The sequence below is a fragment of the Ischnura elegans genome, chromosome 10 (genome assembly GCF_921293095.1).
Source record: "Ischnura elegans chromosome 10, ioIscEleg1.1, whole genome shotgun sequence".
In the NCBI taxonomy this organism is placed as follows: domain Eukaryota; kingdom Metazoa; phylum Arthropoda; class Insecta; order Odonata; family Coenagrionidae; genus Ischnura; species Ischnura elegans.
Window position 1 is genome coordinate 4,935,021 of NC_060255.1, and position 25,111 is coordinate 4,960,131.

Here is a 25,111-nt window from a genome sequence, read left to right on the forward strand (position 1 = left end):
AAATTGATTGTTTGAGGCGTAACTAAAATTTAACATGGAAGAATGCCCCTCTCTCCAGGGTGGCATTCCATACTCCTCAGACCCAAGTCATGACCCCCTCCCCCCAAATTCTATACTGACTTTGCCCCTGACTGACATGAGGTGGAGACAAACAGCAAGACCTTTACGGCACATTATAGTATCATGAAGGGAAAAGAAACGGAGCGAGGGAAGTGTGTGTGAATCAGAGAGCTGTCGGTCAGCCATTCTACAGACAAACTATTAAATGGGTTCACAAGGCCAAACAATTTAAGTAAAACATTTTCCAGCTAATGAGAATAAAATTGAAGCATAGAGACCCTGGCGGATTTGAACCCAAGCCCCAAATTTGGATAGCTGTTGCGCTGCCACTAAGCAAAAGAGCCTTGGATGTCCATATTTAACAATTACATGTATTTGGATAAAAAAATTTCTCCAACCAGTGTACTTAAGTTCAAAAATACATAACCCAAAATATGAAGAAGCAATGCATGTAGAATACAGAAGAAAAAAAAAGCACACGTGGATAGTTCAGAAAGTGTTCACAATCAATGAGGATAAAGTCAATTCAAACCAAATCCAAACCTTATTAAATGGAGTTCATACAATACATTTTTCAAATATGCTGTCAATCCAAACATTAGGGTGGATCACAGCACCAGTTTGACAAAAAAACTATACCACATACAAACTTAAATATGATCTTAATGGTAATATAGAAATGTTAACCAAGGGATTAAAATATGTGCATGAATAAAATAGAGAATCTTGGAATGGTCTCAGTAAGCATCTAGATGTGCGCTGCGATTTGGCAAAGAGGATACTGGAGTAATCACAGTGAAATGTAAACCTCTGGTGGTTAATAAAACACATTTTTGCACCATGTGACTTGAGCATCTCTTTTCCTAATAAACAACTAAGAGATTTGTGATACCATCCCAACATTGAAACTCAATACAGTATTGCCACAAAGTAATGAAAAACTTAAAAATACAAGAATAAAAGGTAGATACAAGAAAGAAAATTTTCATGCTCTCAACTTACAGTTTTTCCATTGGCTCTATCAATCGATCAAGTCTCTCAAGTATTGGTTTATCCAAGAGATTTTGATATTCCGTCTTCAGTGCTTTAATGTATCTAAAAATATAAAAAAAACACATTTAAGTGAAAATGAAAACTTCTTTGGATAAAGAACTACTGACAGAGAACAATATCGTGACCATGCACCCATAAAATGAAAATGAATGCAATTTGATCCCAGCCTCTTGTCATTAAAAATAGCATTATTCATGAAAGATGGCAGGTAATTGAATACTAGCTATTAATCTACAACAACGTGATTCTGAGAGCAAGTTCCATTTAAGGATAAAAAACTACTCAAGGCTTTGACGGACTTAGAACTTATAAATACCTAGCGCGCCTGTACTGATGGCTGACCCACATTTTTCAGCATTCGTAAAGGTTACAATTTTCTAATCTCAACATGACCAAAATTAATTTTTTAAGTTTTCACATACACATGCTAAAATTCGACTGGTTTAAATTAAGAGACACCCGTTCGCTATAAGCCCCAAGTACAAAGGATCAAAAATGGATTTTTGGGGTTAAAAAACACTATACTGATGTAAAAAATGAGAACATTTCACTTATTTTGAAAAACCTCTCCATATAAGCATTTATGAAGTACGGTTCCCCACAATTTGATCCACTCCCTGTGGCAGCTACCTCTCATTGTGGCACTAATGATCGGTGCAACCCACACCACTTTCTAACACAGATAGACACTTCCCATACACCCTCTCTTCTCCCTCGCAGAATCAATATTTCTCGTGTAAAAGATATAACCTTTTAAGAATTGTGCTAGCTTAAAAACAGTGTAACTTTCTATGCTTAACAGTGTAACCACAATTCCAATCAAGTACGATCAATTTATTTTTCAATTGCTCATGCAATGCAAGTGCATTTGAACTAAAATAAAGTACACTTTCAGTGTATTACTATCTGCTTCTGAAAATTGGTATTTGGTAGTTTTGTGTTACGATAAAAATGAACACTTAGAAATAGAGTTTGAAAGTTCTTTCTCCTCAATTGACTTGAAGTCTTCACTTAGTCTAACATGCCTCTTTGCATAATCATTTATCATTTGACTGTTCTCAACAACTTGGGAACCATTATGGTAGTAAGAATTTTCATCCCATTCTTGCATGGGTACATGAAATGCACAGTGCACATTTCTAGGGTATTAAAAAGCTTTCTCAAATTAACAGTGGTAAATGTATTACAGATAACGAAGTCATCGATTTTAGATAACTACAATAGATAACTAAGAAAGGTCTTGCTGTTTAGATGATGCTTTCAGCCATGAATTGGATCTTCCCTCACATGCCCTCATAGTGTGTATCACATTCCCTTTTCACCCCCTGTAGGTGACCCATAAACCAAGGGTAGTCCTATCAACTCCTCATTCAGGTACTGCAAACCATTTGAAAACCTCTTCAGATTCCAATTTCTGATGTCCACGTTAATACTTCATTTTCAAAGTCCAGACAAAACACAGTTCACGAGTATTTTAAGAACTGCAGGTCATAGTAGGGAGAAGATGCAGATGTAGTGGAGTGGATACCCACATCTAAGTATATAAATTCAGAAAAAATAGTAAAGCATGCACAAGATCATTTTCTTAAGCCTGGGGAACTGCAAATGAAAAACCCACACCATAATTGAATAACTGAAAATGGCATAATATCCGTTGAGCACTAGGCATCTAATGCCCAAGGGGAATGCCACCCAGAGGGAATACTTCAAAGAATATTATCATTAGCTTGAGTAATTCTCGATTGTTATCAGAGGACACATTCTCAAGTACTTCTTCAAATACATTATGGCAGTATGGTAGCCACAATAACTCAATCCCCCAACTCCATCCCATCACTGGTTGCTTTCATTATTGCCAAAGACGTACCAATAGCCAGTGTAATGCTCTCAACTGAACTGACATAGTGCTCAAATAAGAGGTTAACAATTTACATAAATACATATGAGAATCAGTAAAATGGATGCTTAAAATAGCTTTCATGGTGACATGCTACAATTTGGCAATATTAATCATGACACCAGAGACAACATTGAACAGTTCTACAAAATTTGAATTTACATACATCTTTACCCCAGGGACATTGACTCTTACACCCAAGGGAGAGGGGTAGTGGAGGGGAAATAGGTGGTGAGGGCCGTACTTTGGTGGATTGCAGAACACTGTATCATAAAAACCCTAAGGAGAATGCCAAAAAAAAATTAGGTTGTGTAGACATTTCCTTTCAGATTTTTCATTAGGATAGAGTTTTTTAAGCCCCGAAAATCCAATTTTAGGTCCATAGTATTTAGGGCCCTAGGAGCACAGATTCCCACAGGATACTTTAAAGTATCCTGCCTATTTCCAACATGTAATATGAGGTCATTTGAGACTAGAACTTTCAGGGTTCAAGGCGAACCCTGATGAGGGTACAACGCACCGGGGCCCGGAACCAAGCCAGGGGCTTATACGCCAGGAATCCCGGGGAGGGGGAGGAGAGAGGAAGGAAAAAAGGATGGAGACGCCGTCGCGATCGGAGCCCGCCGGCGCCTCCAGGGAAAGGAAAGGGTTGGAAGGGAGGGAAAGAGGGATAAAACACTCCAGTGCTATGGAAGCAAAGGAGGCCCAATCTATTGAGACTACAAGACCATAAATTTTCCAAATTCTGAAAAATTACGGCCACCATTCTCTACATGGATAAAAAGCTCCACTTGGAGCTGGGAGTGGCCATGCAGGCATGAGAGAATCGAAGGCCTAAATGAAATTTGGCAGGGAAGGGTGACCAATGGAGGGCATTTCAATCCAGCAGCTTAAGGTCAATCCTGATTTTCTACCATTATATGTACATATATGCTAAACTATTTTTATAAATATTTAATTGCTATACAAATGTTAAGACTCTTTTCATGCCTAGAGTCAAACGTTTGAATGACCCATGAACAAAATTCTGCCACCTACGAGGCACGTCATTGACCCTCTTGCTTGAAACACAATGTCTTAAAACTAATTCTTTTCAAAAATATGAGTGTGTTTTCAGTCTTTATCCGGTGGAAATCAAATATATTAATGCAATTAAGAGAAGGGCATTTTTCCACAGAGGTAATTTAATTCCAACCAGTTTCAACAGAGTTGGTATGATCATTGAGGGAACATCATCTCAAAAACTGTGCAAATGGAGATTGGTTTAATATGGTGAAAAGTGACAAGCCCGCCCACCCTGTGGTTTCGGGTTCACAACCCAGTGATGGCAGATATTTTACAGAGACTGCCCGATCCCTGCTTGATTGCTTAGTACAGAACTAGGTCTGTCAAACGGGACATTCATGGGGTACTGATTAATCATGGCCCCCTTGGACTTTTCTTGAGATCTAACTTGGTAACTTAAATAATTAACTAATCTTGACACTGGATCTCTCTCCGCACTTCCTTCCCTACCCCTTCCTCATGGCATAAATGGCCTCATTTGGCAATCACCTCCTCTAAAAAGCACACCATATTTGTGAACAGTAGGGTGTCCCTTATTTGGACTAACAAATCTTATTCTCACCCCCCTCATGCTTCCCCTTCGGTCATATGAAATTTTATCTCATTCAGATGCCTTAACCAATACAGAATCAAATGAAAAGCTTATAGCTGGGCACACATTGGTGTCACGGGGCTGCTGCTGCTGTGGACTGACAAGACCTCCAAATAACCCGCATGACAGTGCAGTGGGGCAGATACAATCACAGGCAATGGGTGACCACACACTTGAGGTGATTCTGTCATACAAGGGATCAGCATTTGCCGCATCAACCACAAGGCAAAAGTTCTTGTTGCTTCATTCAACACTTTTACCACTCAACACACATGACAAGCACCCTTTTCTATCATTTTCGGAAATCCATACATCCTCGTATCATGTTCTAACAATAAATCTGTAACATAAAATTTGTTCACTGATCCATTTTTGCATTGCAAATTCATCAGCTAAAGATAAAAATCAAAATAATAGGTTCACAATTTATTTCACCATTATGACATATTTCACAATTTATGACGAGGTTAAAAAAATACAAAACCATTGAATCAAATACTAATTTTTTACGGCAATAGATATTTTAGGTGAACCCAGCACATTGATATCAAAAGTTGCTATCGCAAAAATGGCAAAATTTGGTTGAATATCCATAAACATGCGATTTAAGTCTTTTCATTATTAAACACTGACTATACAGGTAATTTTTCCGCAAAAATTACATATTTTAGGGAATCAAGTAGTGATAATTACGATCACTAATAATGGAGGGACATAATGATTCTAATCAATTGTTATAAATTTGAATAAAATTTTGGCACCTAATAATTGCATCTTTAAAAGAATTTTCACCACTTTCATGGAATGAGGATGTTGAAGTGTACCTAAAAAGCCTATTTAAATTTGCCACTAAGACTTCATTCAGCATTGCAACATACAATACTTTAATTAGTTGATAAAAAATAATATACATAATACAAAGATGCATTTACTGAGCTAACAAAACATAGTTTTTCTACTCTTGTGAATGTAATCGACCAAAAATAATACCATTAGACAGCAAAATAAAAAATGGATTAGGAGCAAATAATACCAGAATATGTTTCTAAACGTTGCATTTGTAGTGGGGTAAGATTCATCAGTAGCCAGTAACATTAAAAAAGAGTGGAAAATTGAAAAAGAGATATGTGCCCTACAGCCCAAGTGATAATATCTCTTGCAAGCACTGAAAATTTGAAATCAAATTGTAAATTTCTCACTGGAAGTACTGAGATTCTTAAAAGTTTGAAGTAGTTTGTTACACACATATGCAGCCACATATACATATTAAAGAACCAGCCTAGACAGATGCAGGGATTATTTTGTATCACAAACCTCGTACACCATGAGATGAAACAAACCTTTTTTTTGTGAGGCGCCCAGAATTATCACAGTGCAACTGGCCTTGAAAGTTTTGAGTGCCACACCAGTTAGAATATGTCATACTTGGATTTACAATGTATTGAATATTATGAACATTGAATTAAGGATGGATTAGTAACACTTTTTTTGTTAAAGTTTTGCTTCCAGTCTTGTTTATGTCATAATCATGGGTTTTCTTTTCATAGGTCAGTTTTCAAAAGCACTATGTACATATATGACTTTCTACGGTGATTATGAAAACTACCTAAATTAACACAGCAAGAATCGGGTACATAATTGGATCCATAATATTACTAAATTTCCAAAACTGAGTCATGAATTTATGTCTTGTTTCCAGAAAATTATAAAATTCTAGCAGATAAATGCATTCAAAAGAATTAACTATGCTAAGATATACAACAATATGGCAAAGCAGAATGTTTCCCATATCAATCATAATACAGTTAGACCTCATTGATTTTGCTGTTTAGGCCAGCTGAATAGTTCTTCACAGGGCCATTAGGAACACATAAGGTAAGTGTATGCATTTAATATTTTTTTATATAAACAGCTGAATACACATATCCTTTTGAAATATTGTTTTTTTTATAATAAAGTTATGCATACAATTACATATAAGAATATACCCTAACAACACCGGATATCCTACGGATATCCGTTTCAGGTCCGCTATGTCCTATCTAGGTCCGCCGGCAATCAGGATATCCGTCGGATCTCCCACGGATATCCGAAGCCGGATGATCCGAAAAATGTCCGAATGGGATGATTATAGGATATTCTGTTACTTAGCTATAATAACAATAATATACAATTGTTACCATTATTGCATTCAGATTTGCACAATACCAATGCAGTTGTACCATATTCATTGATGAAAACTAAATGAATACAAATAACAACTCTGACTGCAAAAAAATATTCGAGTTAATATTTGAAGTTTTTCCTGCAAGTTTTGGTTTTCGCTCATTTTAATGCGGGTTTTCTGTCGAATGCAAGCATATAGCAATGCAAGGAGAATATCCGTTTCAGGTCCGCTATGTCCTATCTAGGTCTGCCGGCAATCCGGATATCCGTCGGATCTCCCACGGATATCCGAAGTCGGATGATCCGAAAAATGTCCGAATGGGATGATCATAGGTTACAGAGCTTTAATAACAATAATATACAATTGTAACCATTATTGCATTCAGATTTGCACAATACCAATGCAGTTACAGCAAATTCATTGATGAAAACTAACTGAATACAAATAGCAACTCTGAATGCAAAAATTATTCGAATTGGCATTCGAAGTTTTTCCTGCAAGTTTTGGTTTTCGCTCATTATTAATATAGGTTTTCTGTCGAATACAAGCACCTATAGTTTGGAATTGGTGATTATAGCATTTACAAATTTCCTCCACAGTGATAATTATTATATTTTTCGTTGGAACCATTATATTACGTACTTATCTAATAATAACGGATTAAAAATCGTATTTCTATTCTAGCGAAACTAAAATCTGCTCTATAAAAATTTGCCCTTACATTTGATAAAACAAATAATGCACTGATAAAAAATCTTTGGGACTACGAACCTCCGCTGAAACCAAAATACCGCCTCCCCAGATGTGCCCTCAACCCTTCCCATATCCCTATCCCCTAATTCCCTGTCAAGTATTATTATGCCATAACTCTTTTAATCTGTAAAACGTGATAAACTAATCTGCCTGCATTATTACTAAACGTACCCCCCAGGAGACAGCTGCAAAGCTGGGAACAGCGGAAAACAACCACGACAAATATACTTGGACTTGGAAAATCGTATTTCGAAACTTGCGCCTTAACGACCGGCGGCCATCTTATATAACATGTGACTATAACAAGCGACCACAGCCATCGCCACTAAAGTTGTGTTTACATTCGTAGGTACTGTATTTTTGACTTTGTGAATTTAGCTGTGCGGTAAAATCTTATTTTACAAGCAAATTTACGTTGACGTACGCCATGGAAGAGGAAAATGATCCCTTTTTTGCAGTGGAGACTGGCAAAAAGGGATTAGAAGAATACAGTTTGTCAGCATCATTGACCCATCTACTGTTTACTGACCATTTAAATGTAAGTAAACGGAAAATTTTTCTCTATTCGATAGTAAACCAACGAATTTGTGTGTATCTAGCCTTTCAGGACTAATTTATTTCTCAGTGTAATTAATATTTTGTATGATCTTTGCGTGATAAAATAAAATCCATTCAGACCGATTAAGTTTAAATATCAGTTCTCGCAGTAGAATCCATTTTTTAGCTGTTCTTTATGGCATTTAAGTATTATTCTCTATCTCAATGAACTCGTATATGAAGGGTTTTTCTCACAAATGAATAACTATTGAGAATATGTCGAAGAATTATAGTAATTAATGAGCAGTTCAGGACATAGCCATCAATTAACTCTCTCCGATCATTATCATTTACGTATTGATTTACGTCTTTAGTAAAATATTCGCTAATGCCTTACAGTTAGAAGAGGATGCAGAAAAATACATCTTCTGGTAAATGACGTGAGGTCCTTCGAGGATAAAAACAACAGTGTGAATGCCGGGATCAGAACATTCCAGTCTCTCCAGACCGGAAGAGAAAACTTCTATAGCTACTGCAGGAGCATGAAGAGCCCAAGGAGGTGCAAATGTACCATGTAATCCCCGGAAATGGTAACGAGGAGGTTGATGAAGATAATTCGTATCTATTGATCCACATTCTTCCTGAAGGCATGTTTACACTGTACATTAACTCGTAGGAGTCATTGTCTAAATGTATGAATGCATCAATTTACTCGAAAATGCACCATGTTATAGGCACCCAACTTGTGTGAAGTTGTGTGCCTAACCATTGTGTGTTAACAAAGGTAACGTTGGAATAGAAATACTTTGTCATTCCTCTTACTCAGGTGTTTATTATTTCGTTGTTTATCTCATTTTAGACTATTGTGCATTCCGTGAAAATAATCTACAAAGCATTGCTCTGCTCACATATTTTCGCACTGTATTTACTTAGTCATAACCCTGGTGAAAATGAACTGTTCGTAAGCTGTGCATGTACTGTGCAAACGGTTCACAAATTTCCTGGGCCGTTCATGAAGTGTTTGGGAATTGTTCGCACGCTCTAACCTGGTACCCACGAACAGCCCATGAACGGAATGCCTTGTGCACGGCTCCTGCACAGTTGGACATATTAATCTTATTTTTCCTCCAAATCAAGTAAATATTTATATTGTAGAAACTTTACATTCTTATTATTCCCATGAAATGTGTTTTCTATGTCATTGAAATACATCCAATTAGGTTCATATTTACTGTGCATGTTATTTAACTTGTTTCAATATTCTTTTGAACGCTTCATGAACAGATATTCTAGTTCTGCACATCTCCTCCACAGTTACTAAATGAAATAATTTATCCATGATTCACTATTTTACATAATTGATGATCATTAACATATCATCATGAATTAAGGAAAACAGCCATCATTGTGTTCATAATAATAGTTCATGAACACTTCGGGAACAGGTTCTGAACACTTCGTGCAACGCTTCCTGAACGGTTACAGAACACTCCATGAACAGCTGAACACCTCATGAACAGCTGGGAAACACCTGCTGAACAGTTTATTGAAACGGTTCGTCACGGTTCAATGGGCCAAAATACAGTCCGTGAACGGTTCCCGAACAGTTCATGAACACTTAGTGAACAGGCTCTGAACACTTCGTTTAATGCTTCTTGAACGGTTCATGAACAGTTCATTTTCACCAGGGAAGTGTTTTGGAGTTCAGAGATTAAGTGAATTCATTGGTCTTATCTATATGGACAGTTTATTTTGTGCCAATGTAAGCATGAAATTTGTTTCCATGTTATATATGTTTCCATAACTTATGTATGTTTAATAATTTTGTCTTTTAAAGCCATGCATGTTGTATTTGTTCACAGAGAAGTGCCATTTTTGTTAATTTTATAAGCTGAAATTTATATGATGAATCAAACGATTGTTTTATCTGGTTCTTGTCAATATTCAACTGTAACCAAGTGGTAATCATTCTTAACTATTGTTTGCTACAATTTTTCATTAAGGTCACTTTACAAGGTTGAATTTATTCATTGATATGGAAATGCAAACCCAGAAATTATATCATCTCAGGTTTATTAGTAGTCATAGTTGGAAGCTTGGGTATATAGATTTTACCTATAAACAATGCCATTGTTGATGTGATTCTTCAAACCATTGAAATCTCAAAGCATAAGATGTTACGATCTTCCTTGGAAATCATTTTTCTGAACTTTCAGGGTATTACCTGTTCCATTCAAATTCTTGGATTCACTAAATTTAAATTGATCCAATTCCTAAGAAGTAACATTAATTTTGAAAGTCAGTTTGCTTGAATGCAATAACTCAAATCATGTAAAAAGGCCTTACAAATGACAAAATAAGAAATATTAAATAGTTTTTAATGCAAATTTGTTTCTTTTAATTTAATCAGTAGTCACTAGTTAAAGCATTAATCATTCGAATGAAGGAATCTATTTGGTGTATATTCTTGTAACAATATGCAAAAAATGGTATTAATATCCGGAAGGGGACGTCCTATGGATATCGGATTTTGGGACATGCGGATGGGCCACGGATATCTGAAGGAAATCCGGCGATATCCGTCGGACATCCGTCGGATATCCATAAGTCCCAAAATCCGATATCCATAGGACGTCCGCTGCCGGACATTAATACAATTTTTTGCATATTGTTGCAAGAATATCGAATTTGGGACATGAAGACTCCTTCCACCTTGATAGGGTTGTCTATCATGTGCAGGATCCTTTTTGGTGTATATTCTTGCAACAATATGCAAAAAATTGTATTAATATCCGGCAGCGGACGTCCTATGGATATCGGATTTTGGGACATATGGATATCCGACGGATGTCCGACGGATATCGCCGGATTTCCTTCGGATATCCGTGGCCCATCCGCAACGTCCGCCTTGGATATCCGACGGACATCCGTCGGATGTCCATGTGTTGTTGGGGTACGTAGCCTACAAACGTCCTAACATGTAGTTTTAAATATATGACACACTGCTAACACAGAAGAATGATTACGCTAAGAAAAATTATTAATGCAAAAATATTGAGCCACTTTTTCTTAAAATATATTGAAAAAGTAAGGATATTTTTTTACATGCCATCACAATTTCATTTTTCTTTACCTTACTTTGGGTTGAGATAGGGAGATGATTCTTGATTGTGTAGTAGGCAGGCTCTGATTAGCTGTAGCTTTATTTCTGGTGGAATCGCTTCTGTCTTCATCCCTTGAAAAAATTATGGAAATATATGCAAAAGCTTCAATCGGGAAACAACATATTCAGAGAATTAAAAGATTGAAAATACTAGTAGCCACATTTCTAAATACCGTATAAGCTTGTGTAAGAGGCGCACACGTGTAAGAGGCGCACCCCTATTTTGAGGACCTAAGCTATAAAGAAAAAAATTTTGCGACATTTTTTTATCCTATCGTGCGGTGTTGCAGACGTATGCCTGGAATTTCGACAGTTATCGAAATGTCCTCTTTCAGTACTATTTGAAAGAGGAAATTTTGATAACTGCGGCGGCATAAGAGGGAGTAGAAAGAGTTCCGATCCTCTCTTTGCATACGCCATCGCTCTACGTTGCTTGTCCTACTCACGAACAATTTTGTTTAAAAGCTCTCGCAGGACTATTGCAATAGAATTGCAGCAGTGGAAAATTTTAAGGCAAAACACGACAGGCAAATGGCATGAGCTTTCCCAAGAGATTGAACAACAATCGGGGCAATCTCAGCGCCGTAGGATAATAACTACGTCGTAGATTTAAGGCCCCTTGCACACGCACCGATTTTGGACTGCCGGTAAAACATCGGCCGTCCGCATTCCAATAGTGAACAATGGGAGAGCATTGGAGCTTGCACACGTACCGACCACACGCCGGCACCAGCAAAATGCCGGTTAGCTGCCGGCTATTGTCACTGTGGATCGCCGACGCCGGCTCAAAAACTTAGCAACGTATCGTTTGACCGGTAAAAATCCGGCGTATGTGCAAGCATCGCTTCGCCGGTAAAATATCGGCCAATATTTTACCGGCCGTCCAAAATCGGTGTGTGTGCAAGGGGCCTAACGGAACTACACTCGGCTCTCCATCAGCTAATGCCTCTGCCGTTTTTTTCCTTTCCGAGACTCCACAGGAAAATATCAAGTTGCAGGGGAACAATGGAAACGTGTTTCATACCTACCCCATTCCACCAACTGACCTTTTTCGGTCTACCAGGTTCAATTCCCCGAGTTTCTGGAGGTCAAATGCTACGTGAGTCACCTTCTGAGCTCGAAGATATCTCGATATCTTTCAGCAATTGTATGACACGCACGAGGTTCTAAAAAGAATTAGACCTAACGCGACGTATATCTTACAGCATTTAAGTTTTTTGAGCTCTAATTGATTGACACAAAGATTTATAGCTAAAATAAGGCTACTAATATTCAACATAGTCCAAACAGCACAATTTCGGAAGAAACAAGCGTAGCATAAGCGCATTCAAACAAGACGAGACGGACTGGAAACTCCGGCAACGTAAACTGCGTATATCACATTGCTGCGCCTTTGCCCCTTCGCTTTAAAGGCAACGACGTCACATGCAAGATCGGACGTGTTCTTCCCTTGCTCCTTCGCTCGTAGCTTTAAATACGGAGGGAAGGGAGCCCTCTTCCCCTCGACCTCTCCTTCAGCGCTCTTCACTTATAAGCATTTCCGATTTCTTCTATCCACCATTAAGTCCAACAATGAGCACACTCGTTCGAATTTTTTCAACCGCAGGTTTTGACACCAATATTACCATATGCAGTATAAATGCCGCGGGATGCCCACTCGTGGCAATAAATTTAGCGCGCGCTCCGGAGCGAATCACCCCGCGCGATCTTTTCAATGTTCACCTCTGGGGTACCGACGTGACGGCGCGATGCTTGCAAGAAATTCAAACAGGAGCATTTTAAAAATACGTCACTAAGGGAGAAACTCCCCTGCCTGCCGCTTGATTTTGACCTAGGGTTTCAGATGACTGACTCACGCTGAAAACCAAGGCCACTCAGTTCCCCTTGAACTTGCAACCGGTGAAGGGGAGGGGGGGAAGATAAGAAGTTTGTGTAAGAGGCGCACCCCCATTTTCGGCTGCAATATCTGGGAAAAAAGGTGCGCCTCTTACACGCGCTTATACGGTATATGAATAACTCTGAAAATTGATCATGATTTCATTTTAAGCAATGATATGGGCTAAATAAAGATAAAAGAAGTATAAGGGTAAGATTAAGAAAGATAAATACATAAATATAAAGAAATCAATTACAATAAATAATAATAAAATTCATTATATGCAAGATGTTTTGATATCTGGAGCCAGCATTAACATTTCAATTTTCTCTTAGTTGACTTATTAGCAAATCATCAAATGAATTAATATGACGGAATCCATTTTCTAGATGATACTGAAAAATCATTTGACACTGGCAAAATAACATGCAAGCTAATACAGTAAATCTTCAATTATCCATTGATATGAAGGGTTATAGCCCATATGGATGATTTAAAAAAGACAGGCAATCCATTCTTGTCATTTTTGTAGTAGCTTTGACCTCGATGTTAATTGTGACATAAAACTTGGTGCATCTAAACATGGTAATCTATAAGATACAACCAGAAGTGTGACCCAGCAATGGGTCACACCGCCCAGATCGAAACATTTTGTTCAAACCAGTGGGTCTCAATCTCGCTAGATTGGTTACCACCACGCAATATAGCTGACCAAACACAACTTGGCCGACTGCTTAAGATCAAAGAAAAGCAATCAGCATGTAATTAATGTGAAGTTCGTACATTCCATCAGTTGCACAAACCCCAATCCCTGACATCATTTCAAAATGGAGTTTCAACATCAAAGTTAAATTAAAGAATGTGGCTGCTACAGAAGACGGGAGGATCCGATATTAGTAAATAATGTATGTATCATGTAGTCCCTCAATGGAGAGAAAGAGTTCATACCAGAAAGAAAATGAAGGGCAGAGAGAGCAAGAAAAGGTAGATACGTTCCCAACACGTAATTGCATTTGCCACCTTTATAATTTTAATTGAAGCCCAAGAGTTTGCACTGACACTAAAATTTGCATTAGGCTCTTGGTTAGACAAAAGGATATATGTACAGCAATACATACATACATACAAAGTTTTGCATTTTTCACAGTAATGAAATTGAAGTTTGTGATTCATAGCATTAATTTACATTGAAAAAGCATTGAATTCATGTTGCCTATTTTTAAAATAGATATATATAACAAAATTGATTTTGCATCTCACTGATCCGGGTCACTTGGTTTTACAATTAGTGGGATGCTGTTATTTGACATGGTAACATGTGTGAATTGCACATAACTGTAGAAATATTGGAAACTTGTTTACTTAAAACCATTTATGTTTTGCATGAATTAGCATTTATTGCACTCAAACAGAAAACAGACGCAGTGGCGCCGACTTCATGGGGCCTGAGGGGGCCCGAGCCCCCTCAAAGATTCATTAGGGGGGGCGGAGCCCCCTCAATAATTCAAGAAAATAATTAAGTTATAGTATAATGCTTTGGGAAATCACAAAAATATATTGGTATTTTCCCATGCTTGACGATAGATACCTTTTAAAATACATTCAATAATGTGTTAAAACAAATAATTTTAAGGTAGTAAGCAGGCTAACTGAAAACAAGTGGTGTGAATTATGATAGTGTTACGGTGCTGAGACACACTTTGAATTTAACCTCTTCCCGGGGTAAGACCCTCGATAAGGGCCCCCCCAATATTTTTTATAAGTCGGCGCCCCTGAACAGACGTCATATCAATCATATTTGCAAAAAAATTGCAATGCATTTTTTCCATTCCTTTACCAATGGTACATCTCAGGTTGCAAATTTAATCATAGTCATAGAGCTTGACAACTTTAGTGTTTAGACCCTTGGAAAAGACCTCCACCAGTCCAGGAAAATAATTAGATGAAATTTTGAACTATGGCAGATCTAACAGTACTTCTTTGTAAGATAAAGCTGTATGATGCTTACAGCAGAACTGGAATGAGTTCATGCTACTCAGCTGCTAATAATACTGAATGGTGCCAGTAGGGGTAGTAATGGTGAGTGATGCCATTTGTTATTTTTATGATAGTAATGTGACATTGTTGTATGGAGTACCAAGCAAATAAGTATATATAAATCTGCCACCACTAATCAGCAGTATTGTTTTTCAGTACTGCTGACAATGCCACAGCATTCTCCAGCCATCAAATTTCTTTTTTCAATGAAATTGAAATTTCAATTGGCTAATGAACTGCATATTTACAAGACTTCTGAGGGCAAGGATTACCGTACTATAACATATTGTAAAAAATCCTAAATACCAAAATAATCAAACTTAATACAAATTTCATGAGCTTGTGTAAACTTAAACAGGTTGAGGGCTTAAAATGATATAATGGTTAAATATGATGATGCTACACTAACCAAACCGACCAACAAAACTCCAATTGCCAATGATGAGTTACAGCCAAGAGAAGGTGAGGGCATTTGGCCCATGGTAATAGTGCTGAACATGCAGTGGCGTAACTATGGGGGTAGGGGGAAAGATCCCCCCCCCCCAAAGCCTCGGACAAAAATATTATTCAAAACTCTTATCTAGTTTTGACATATACTTAATAACTGCATCTGCTTAAGGTTAAATTCTTAGCGCCAAAATGATGCAATATGTATTCCATTTTTCAAAAAGTTTACCGAAATTTATGGTAGTTGCCTAGGGGGGGGGGGGGGGGTTGCCCCCCAGACCCTCCCATCCCCCCAAAGCATATTCCTAGTTACTTCACTTTGAACATGCATAACATTATTAAGCCAAGTGTCAAAACTAACAAAAGAAGTAAAGTGATTAGGTAATCCTTCTGCTGCACAGCAGCTTTATTGCAAGTCTTCCACTGCCTGTGCAAATTACTCGAAATACAAACGGCTATGGAACATTGCCCCTAAAGATCACGGGATGCACTTGATTGGGTGAGAGTGAGAGTTCCTGATTGTCTCTCTCAAGAATGAAAGAGTATGAGCCATGAAATCAAGAAGGGGCTGGGAGAGCACGTAAGATGAGAGGGTAAATTTTCCCTATAGTTTCCCGGGAGCACACATGCGTATATTTTCCCTTCAGTTGAAGCATTAAAACACCAAGGCAATGCCATAACAATTCAGCGTATCTGCTAGGAAATGGAAGATAAAGGGATGTTAATGATATTGGTTGGTGCCACAGCAGAGGCAACGCAAGGCACCCAATAGTAACCCCATACCAACAGTGTGATATGGTTGGAAAATGCACTGTGGAGTATTATTAATACAGCTTATTTATACATTTTTAGAACTGAACTATTTCTGAGATTGTTAACAACCATCAACACTTTCCACAGTAAAACTTAATAACACAACAAAATGCCGAAGTCTAAGGTCACAAGCAGGGAAACCCTTCAAAATATTAACTTTTCCTCAGCAACAGCCTTCCCTGTCAGCTATCACCATCCAAGTCCTCTACTACAACACAGGCATTACATAGGCACAGAAAATTCTTGTTTTCAGATTTTCTCCGCTTCTCAACAATTTCTTCTCATCATTGCAAAAGCAAAGACGATTTTAAAAAATATATCATTGAATAAAACCTACACTTTATATGCCTATGCCACTGAAAGAAATATAAGTATATAGAGACAATGAACCATACGTATAAAATCATTAGTCAAATGCATTCGACAGGTGCGATAACAGAGGACTTCGAGAGGAACATTATAATCCCAACTCCTAACAGGAAAGGAGCGGAGAACTGCGAAGATTTTAGGACCATAAGCCTGACTACCAATGCGTCGAAGATCCTGACAAGGATCATTTATAGAAGAATAGAACGAAGAGCAGAAGAGTATCTGGATGAGTACCAATTTGGATTCCGAAAAAGCAGAGGCACAAGGGAAGCAATATTGGCTCATAGACTGCTTATAGAGAAGAGAATGGAAAAGAACAAACCAATGCTCGTTGCAGTCGTGGACTTAGAGAAGGCATTTGACAATGTGGATTGGAACACAATGCTTGGAATCATGAAAATAATTGGAGTTCTCTAAAATTACAGAAGAATCATCCACAGTTTATACAAAAACCAAGTAGCAATGATAAAATCAGGGCCCAGCTCTGAAGAAGCAAGAAGTAGGAAAGGGGTGATACAAGGCTTTGCTTTGCCAACCATAATTTTCAATGTTTACATCAAGAAAGAAAGCAATCAATGAAATCAAAGAAAAGGCTTCGGGACTGACTATCCATGGAGAAAAAATTTGCATGCTAAGATTTGCCGGTGACATGGCCATCATAGCAGAAACAGTTAAGGATTTGAAAAATATTCTGGTTAATATGGGTAAGGTAATGGGTAAATACGAGGGTTGTACCAAAAGTAAGGTTCCCAGTGAGCTACAATGTTGAGCGAAGGTGATAGACTAAATCCCACAACATTGCCGTGAGCAGTGGTTCCCCTACTCTCGAGTCCGCCAGTCCGCGATTCACTGTGTCGCTCATTATTGGCTTGGCAACCGTCAACAATGAAAGTGATGATCCCCGTTCCCGCCAACTGTGAGGATCGAGCAGTAATCCGATTTTTCCTTGCAAGGAAGTTACCGCCATTGGAGATTCATCAGCAACTGACTGAACTTTATGGTGAAGAGTGCATGTCCTTTCAGCTCGTCCGCAAATGTTGCTGGGCTTTTGCCGAGGGTCGCACGGAAGTTCACGATGAAGAACGGAGTGGAAGACCGCCAGTTTTGGATTGTCCAGAAGATCAACAGTGAGCTGCTCAAAGATCAGAAGGTCACTGTCCGTGAACTTGTTGAACGCATTCCTGAAGCTTCCCACGGCACAATTGAAAGAACTTTAACAGAAACGTTAGGTTATTGCAAGATGTGTGCCTGCTGGGTCCTCCGTATGCTGACTGACGGACACATGCAGCAACGCCTTGACTGTGCTCGCAAATTTCTTCAACAATTTTAGGGGGGGGAGGTGTTGTTGGTCTATATCGTCACCGAAGGTGAAGCGTGGGTATTTCATTATATCCCTGAAACAAAACTCTCGTGTGGCAAACGCTTCAAGAGCGACAATGACGTCCGAGCAGAGATTGCACACTTCCTCAACGGGTTGGCGGGAGACTTCTTCAACTTAGGGATAGAAAAGCTGGACCACTGTCTTTAAAAGTGCGTCGAAAAAAATGGAGACTACGTTGAAAAATAATCATAAGTGTAAACTTTTCAACGATGTGAAAATCAATATAAATAAACAAAGTTTTGTATTTGTAAAAAATATGGGAACCTTACTTTTGGTACAACCCTCGTACCAACTGAAAATAAACACAAAGGAAACCAAGATATTAGCATGCAGCAGAAGAGAAGAAGACTAACACTAAAATTGGGAAGCAAAAACTGGTGGAGGTGGATGAATTCTGTTATTTGGGAAGCAGGATCACTAGTGGCAGGAGAAACAAGAAAGAAATTATCAACAGAATAGCCCAAGCAAAGTGAGCATTCCACAAAAGAGAGCTGCTAACAGCAGGAAACTTAAATATGGAATTAAGGAAACAATTTATAAGAACCTACATATGGAGTATGCTCCTAAATGGAAGTGAGGCATGGACAATGACAGCAGCGAACAAAGCAAGGATAGAGGCCTTCAAAATGTGCTGCAACAGAAGAATGATGAAGATCAAATGGATCGACTGAGTTTGTAATGAGGAAGTCCTAAGAAGAGTAGGAGAGGGGAGAAGCTTCATGAAAACCTTAAGAAGAAGACGGAACAACCTTATAGGCCACATCTTGAGACATGACGGCCTGATGAAGACTATTGTCGAGGGACAAGTAGAAGGCAAGAACGGAAAAGGAAGACCTCGAATGAAATACATGGAACGGGTAATGAAGGATGTGAACGAGAAAAAATATGTAGGTGTGAAAAGATTGGCCGATAGGAGAACTGAGTGGAGAGCTGCATCAAACAAATCTTAGGGTTGTTGACCAGTGATGATGATGATAGAAAGAAAACAATATAGATTGCATTTGTAAATTCATAGCTTACCCTTTCATGGAATATTCAAAACTGTCCTTCATAGATGAGGTTCTTGGTGAGATAGCTGTCTTCAGGACAGATTGCAGCGCCACTGTGGTCATTTTCTTCTGATCAATTCCTTCATTGAGCAACTTCTTCAGGTTTTTCATTTTTGGAGAAGATGGGGAAACTAGATCAACTGCTTTATCAAGAGGAATGGCTTTATTCTGAGGATTAAAAGATTCCCTTTTAGTTTCACCAGAGACTTTATGGTCGGGAGACATCTCCAGCAAAGAATTTACAATCTTCTTCTTTTGGTCCACCTCAACTTGACCTAAGATATTGATTGAATGGCTCTTCTTTGCATCATGATTGCCCTGTAGATCTTGAGTAGCATACAACTTACAACTGTAAACAGCACTAGTCTCAACAGTTTTAAAAGCAGAAACCGCTTTTGTGATTTTGAGAGGTATAGTATTTAAATCATCACTTCCATTGTCTTTCGATGGATGGTCCTTCTTTAGCCCAACATTATCTACGGTTATCATATGTGCATCACCACACATTTTTTCAGTCATCGGCCTATCTAACTTTTCCCCCTCATTCCGAGATGGTGTGCTGGCTTCATTTTCAGAGAATATATTCATGCTGTTTTGCTTTCTTTTTTTGTCATCATTATAGGCTAATTCTAGGTTTTCCTTATTGTCCTTTACTGATTCTCCTATTTTCAAATTTTCCCCCTCCATTTTAATAATTTGCTTCTTTGACTCATGTGTGTCCGTTGATTGATTGAGAACTTTTATTTGGTCTAATGTGCATGCTATTTTTTCAAGAATATTATTAGCTTTTGCCAAAGTGTCCACTTCCAGTACATCTAACACAGTCTTTGGTTTCTTCTTGATACTCTGAGAAATGGAGTCTCCCAGCTTAGAATCATCCTTCAGCATCAAGGTGCCTTCACATGGTGCCCATTCAGGTTTCCGCCTCAGTTCTTCTGAATTATTAGCATGATCACCCATCACATTACCTGGTTCAGTCAACAATTGAGAATCAATTGGGTATTTCCCCTTGTAAGAATTCTCTAAATTACATAACTTTACTCTTTGCGTTCTGCCAGATACATCTCGTAGGTTGGGTGCCATTAACTTTGTCGGTGTGCTAGAAGGACGATCATGAACCACATTGGGAACACAATACGATGGATTTTGGAGCAGCACCTTATTATTGGATGTTATGAAGGATCCACCAGAGTGTTTTAAATAAACGCATTTTGAAGATTGAACTGTGGCTACTTTTATGGTTTCCAGATCACATTCATTGAAGGAAACCCGCTTTGGATTGTGACTTTGATGACAATTTTCATTCCTGTTAAGGTATTGTACTTTACCATTATTATTCTCATTCCAAAATTGACATGAACCGGAAATTTCTGATTTTTTTACCAGTTTGTCGCCGATAAATAATTTGAGATTCTCCTGCTTCCTCTGATCGAAACATGAACTCACCGAGTCGTGACAGGGTTGATTAACGCTATTTCTTCTAATTACCGACACACCAATTCTTTTTCTTGAACATGAACAATATTTCGAATCGATTTTCTCACATTCTACCACACAATTAACACGTTTACAGCCTTGCTCATCAGAATCTATCCATTTCTTGGCTCTAAAAAGCGTTCTTACCGGCGGATCATCTTTATCAGCATGTTTCCAATAGGGTAAGGCCACAAAATCATCTCGCACATACTTATAACCTTTCAGACTAGGAGATGCTTTCTCTGGCAAAGGTTGCTGCTTCAGAAAATTACACAGACGAATATTAACCGGGTTACATTGCTGCCTGCCAATAGTATCTTGCTTTGAATTGCTGCTGTATGCACCCGAACTTGATTTGTCACTACTAACTTGTGTTTGTTTATCCAATGGTTTTAAATTATTCTTTGGAAGGCAAAATGATACAAGCTCACTTTTATTTACAGTCGAAGTCAGCACTTTCGCAGGATTTTTACCGTTAAATTGCTTCTCTGAACCGTACGGCGGAACTATTGTATTTCGAGAATAGATATTACCTTGGTTTCTCCACATTTCCGGTATCCCAGCCATGACAATGATAAAATGTGTATATTCTTCGTAAACCAGTCATTAATATAAAAAATGTGATAACTTCTATGCAAAATTTTGGTGTTCTTTGACCATTTACGCCAGCCTGTGATAGGAGTCCAATGCGTGACGGAATGTTTTGAAATGACATGTAATGGCAACAGGTCAGAAATCAAACCCTTTGACATTTCGTGATTTTATATATAATATAATTAAATTACTAATGAATACAACTTATCCATTAATAGTGCGGATATATTTCACCAATTTCCAAAAAAAATTAAATGTGCCAAAATTCAAATAAACGATGAAAGCGCCTCTTTGTGTAGTTGCTGAACTAAAATGAAGAAGAACCCGAAGAACCCAGAGAAGTAGTGGAAAGGGTTTAAGAGGGGGAAAAAGAGAATACCGGGAATACTGTGAAATTTGGGCTTTCGGAAAGATTGACCAATATTTACAGGTACATTTAGATCAAAATTTTTGAAGGAATTCGGCTCTCGTCTAAACACCAGAAAAAATTAAACTCGCCTCAGTTTTCATTTTTAAGTCCACATCTTCCGATGCTAGATTGTTTTCTATTCAAGGCTTAGCCCTAGGCAAGGCAAGGCCCAAGGCCCGCGTCGACAATCATCTTGGTCACCACCTTCTTGCTCATTAAGGTAATCACTTATTTTAATCATTTCCTGAGATGGACGAAATAGCATTGGAGCAACTGCTTCCAGGGCACATTTTCTTGGATTGCGATATCTCAGTTGGGAAATGGACGTCAGATTCTGGAGAGCGGGGAAAATATGCGGTAACCAAAAAGGGGTCCATAAAGCACCCGTTACTATTGCATATTTTTGAGGAATTAGGACCGCCGTGAGTGGACCAAGCTGTACGGGTAAAAGTGATGGAGGTGCTGATATCGGGCCCTTCTCAAACTCTCTTTAAACATGAATCCCCAAGGACCGAGGCCGCATGGATTTTGCCCTACCCTCCTCTTGCTTGGCGTGCCTCCGTACTTCTTGTGCGGAAGCAGGGGTTGATTTAGGATTTTCATGAGAGAGGGAAAGTTGAGAAGTGAATGGGTGAACAAATTTGGGGTTCACAGTTGTGTAAGAATAACACAGTACTTAGAAATGATGGTTATTTTAGAAGAGTTTATTGAAAATCAATAGCAATATTAAATGCGATGGTGGTTGGCGTAACATGGTGAAACTCCTTCATGATGCACAAAGGTTAAGAAAAGCTAAGTCTTTTCTTAACCTTTGTGCATCAAATAGCAATATTGTTTTAAAAACCAGTGGTAAAGCAATAAGTTGACCATGGACTCAAGAAGTGGCTGAGAAGATAGGGTTATTAGGTGACTGAGGTAATGGGCGGGCAACCTGTCATGCTGGGTCCCAAGTCTGAGAGACGAGAATACCAGGACAACTCCTCCCCAAAAAATGAATTGAATGAATGAATTTATTACTCCAACCTTGAATGTACATTTTTTTTTTGACAGCACAAAATTAACCTCTTCCATACGCAGGGCGTGATTTCACGGCCTGAATTTTCTGATGCTAAAGAAGGAAGGCCGTATTATCACGGCTTGACGTTTTCGAAGCAAAAGGCCAAAGGCCGTGTTTTCACGATTTCGCGGTCAAGCATGCCAAGTGGGTCCCAACCGCCATTAGGGTCTCTCGGCGTGAGAGGTCCGACCCTTTTCTATTGTCCGCGTGGGGATTATCTCGGCCCATCCCGGCACTTAGTGACCCACTCAAGGAAGGTGCTCATGGCACAGATATATACAATAGATTGGCAATGGGAGTGGGGGGGGTGAAGCCATGCCTTTCTGCTGGCGGCCATGTTGCTTTCACCGACCTATGCGTTTGCGTAAGTAGGGAACTGGAGGAAAATTACATTGTGAAAGATAATGGCGCATTGATTAAGGCTATGAACTATAGAAAACGTTGTCATTTTCGTTTAAGATGTATCCAATTAAAAAGAAAGGGACCTATCTTGACACTTACGTGGTAAATTAACCAATCTTTGAGCGGAACATAACCGTGACGAAGTTATGAAATTGGTAATATAAGCTGAGCTAAGATTAATACTAATTCGGTTCCTGCTCAATATTATGGAATTGGAATCCATATGCATGAGTTATCTCGAAAAAAAAATATTGTGTCCCAAATGTAGAAGGGGCGTAGCAGATGGGGAAAATGGTTAACTACGTCGTCTGCTAGTGTAGGAAGGTAGCCTACAATCGTGAATACATGGTATTGTTCACCCTTAGATTTACCAGCGACATTGTCACACTATTCAAACAAAATAATTCGAAAATTCCAAAGGTTTGATGCTTCCACTTACTGTATTTTTGTTGTCAAAGAGTTGTTGCTCAGTTAGAGTTGTCAATTAGACGAAAAACGTAGAAGCAATGCTACCTAACCTTTCACTGCCATAAGTAATCGGGCCAAAAATATTACGTAATTAAATTTGATTCAACCTATTTAAACCCATTATGATCTAACTTTCTGAGCAAGGCATGCTGCTTGGTGCTGTAAAATGCTTTTCTGAGGTCGTAAAGAGTCAATGCGATTGAATTCCTATCCTTAAGCATCAGAAATATAATTTACATTATTTTATATAGGCAGTGTTTTGGATTTCCCCTCACGATCACCCAATAGCGAACTTGAAAAGAAGTTATTGGCTTAAAAAACTCAACGATTTGATCCATGATCATCAATAATCAGTTTCATGTTGTTATAATATTCGAAGGGGAAGCAGACTATAATATAAATCTTACATCATGAGGGGGTACGTTTTTAATTAGAATTTCTATCTTACCGGGATAAGTGATTATAACAGACACCATGTTCTATATAGAAGCCACAAAATGATCAAATACCTGATAAGTGCTACATGGAAAGGTTGAATTATAATGAATGTGACCGTGTCATTTCACCGCGAGCACATGCAAACCATTATTTAAGCGATCGGTTTCTCGGAATTTCACTCAGTAGATATTAACAAAGTCAAAACTTATGCTTTTGAAAGAAATTCGTTAAGTTTCCAGATAGAGTTAAAGGTGCATAATACACGCTCTACATATCTAAATAAATAATGATACTACAACGGAAATAAAATTCCGATACAATGTAATAATGCAACAGCGGAAAGTATATGACATAATGGAAACTGGAGAAAGTCTTGTCTTGGTAAACACAGAAAACACAACTGAAAACATCATGATGATTCCGTCATCAAAACACAGACACCGAGACAGAGAATGCACATGTTATTAACCCCTCAACGCCGTCATGCGTACCCAGTACGCTTCCTGACCTACTGTATATAATTTTTTTTCTCCACCAGATATTGTATTTTAGATTAAAACAAATTGCTCTATCTTTTGAAGAAATGCTTTCCCTCTCCAATAAAATATTCATAACGACTTTAGGCCTTCAGAAATTTTTAAAATGATTCGATGAAATTCCGTTTTAAACCAGCACATTGACGACTTCGGTCGAAAAACTCAACGCCTATATTTATTCAAACGCTTGAAAAATTATTATATAGTAGCGCACTACATTATGCAAGTTTACAAAAATTTTTAATGATAATGATCGTATATTATGAACGATATAAATTATTGAATGATAGTATGCCAATAAGGTGAAGTCTTCTTAATCTCATCCGGCCGCTGGGATGGTATTTAAATAAATGCCCGCCGCGCTTGAGGGGTTAATTACCGATCCTAGAGATATGAAGCTACTGCATTTGAAATGATATCGCTTTCAGAAACTCCGGTAAATATCCGCTTCCGTCACACACCTTTAGAATTT

The 25,111-nt window shown here is 38.3% G+C and overlaps 1 protein-coding gene across 3 annotated transcripts in view; it reads right to left on the reverse strand.

Annotated features, from left to right (window-relative positions):
• LOC124167375 overlaps positions 1-21,447 on the reverse strand; it is a 30,727-nt gene extending 9,280 nt beyond the window's left edge. The window contains exons 1-3 of one of the 3 annotated variants that reach the window (XM_046545394.1): positions 21,269-21,447; positions 11,263-11,359; positions 1,063-1,155 (exon numbers count right to left, since the gene is read on the reverse strand). In XM_046545394.1, coding sequence (XP_046401350.1) covers positions 1,063-1,155; positions 11,263-11,359; positions 21,269-21,302 — 224 coding nt within the window. In that variant the 5' untranslated portion in view covers positions 21,303-21,447. Of the gene's footprint in view, positions 1-1,062; positions 1,156-11,257; positions 11,360-19,230 lie in introns of all 3 variants that reach the window. The other 2 variants (XM_046545393.1, XM_046545395.1) reach the window with 2 other exon arrangements.
• Between the last annotated feature and the right edge of the window lie 3,664 nt (positions 21,448-25,111).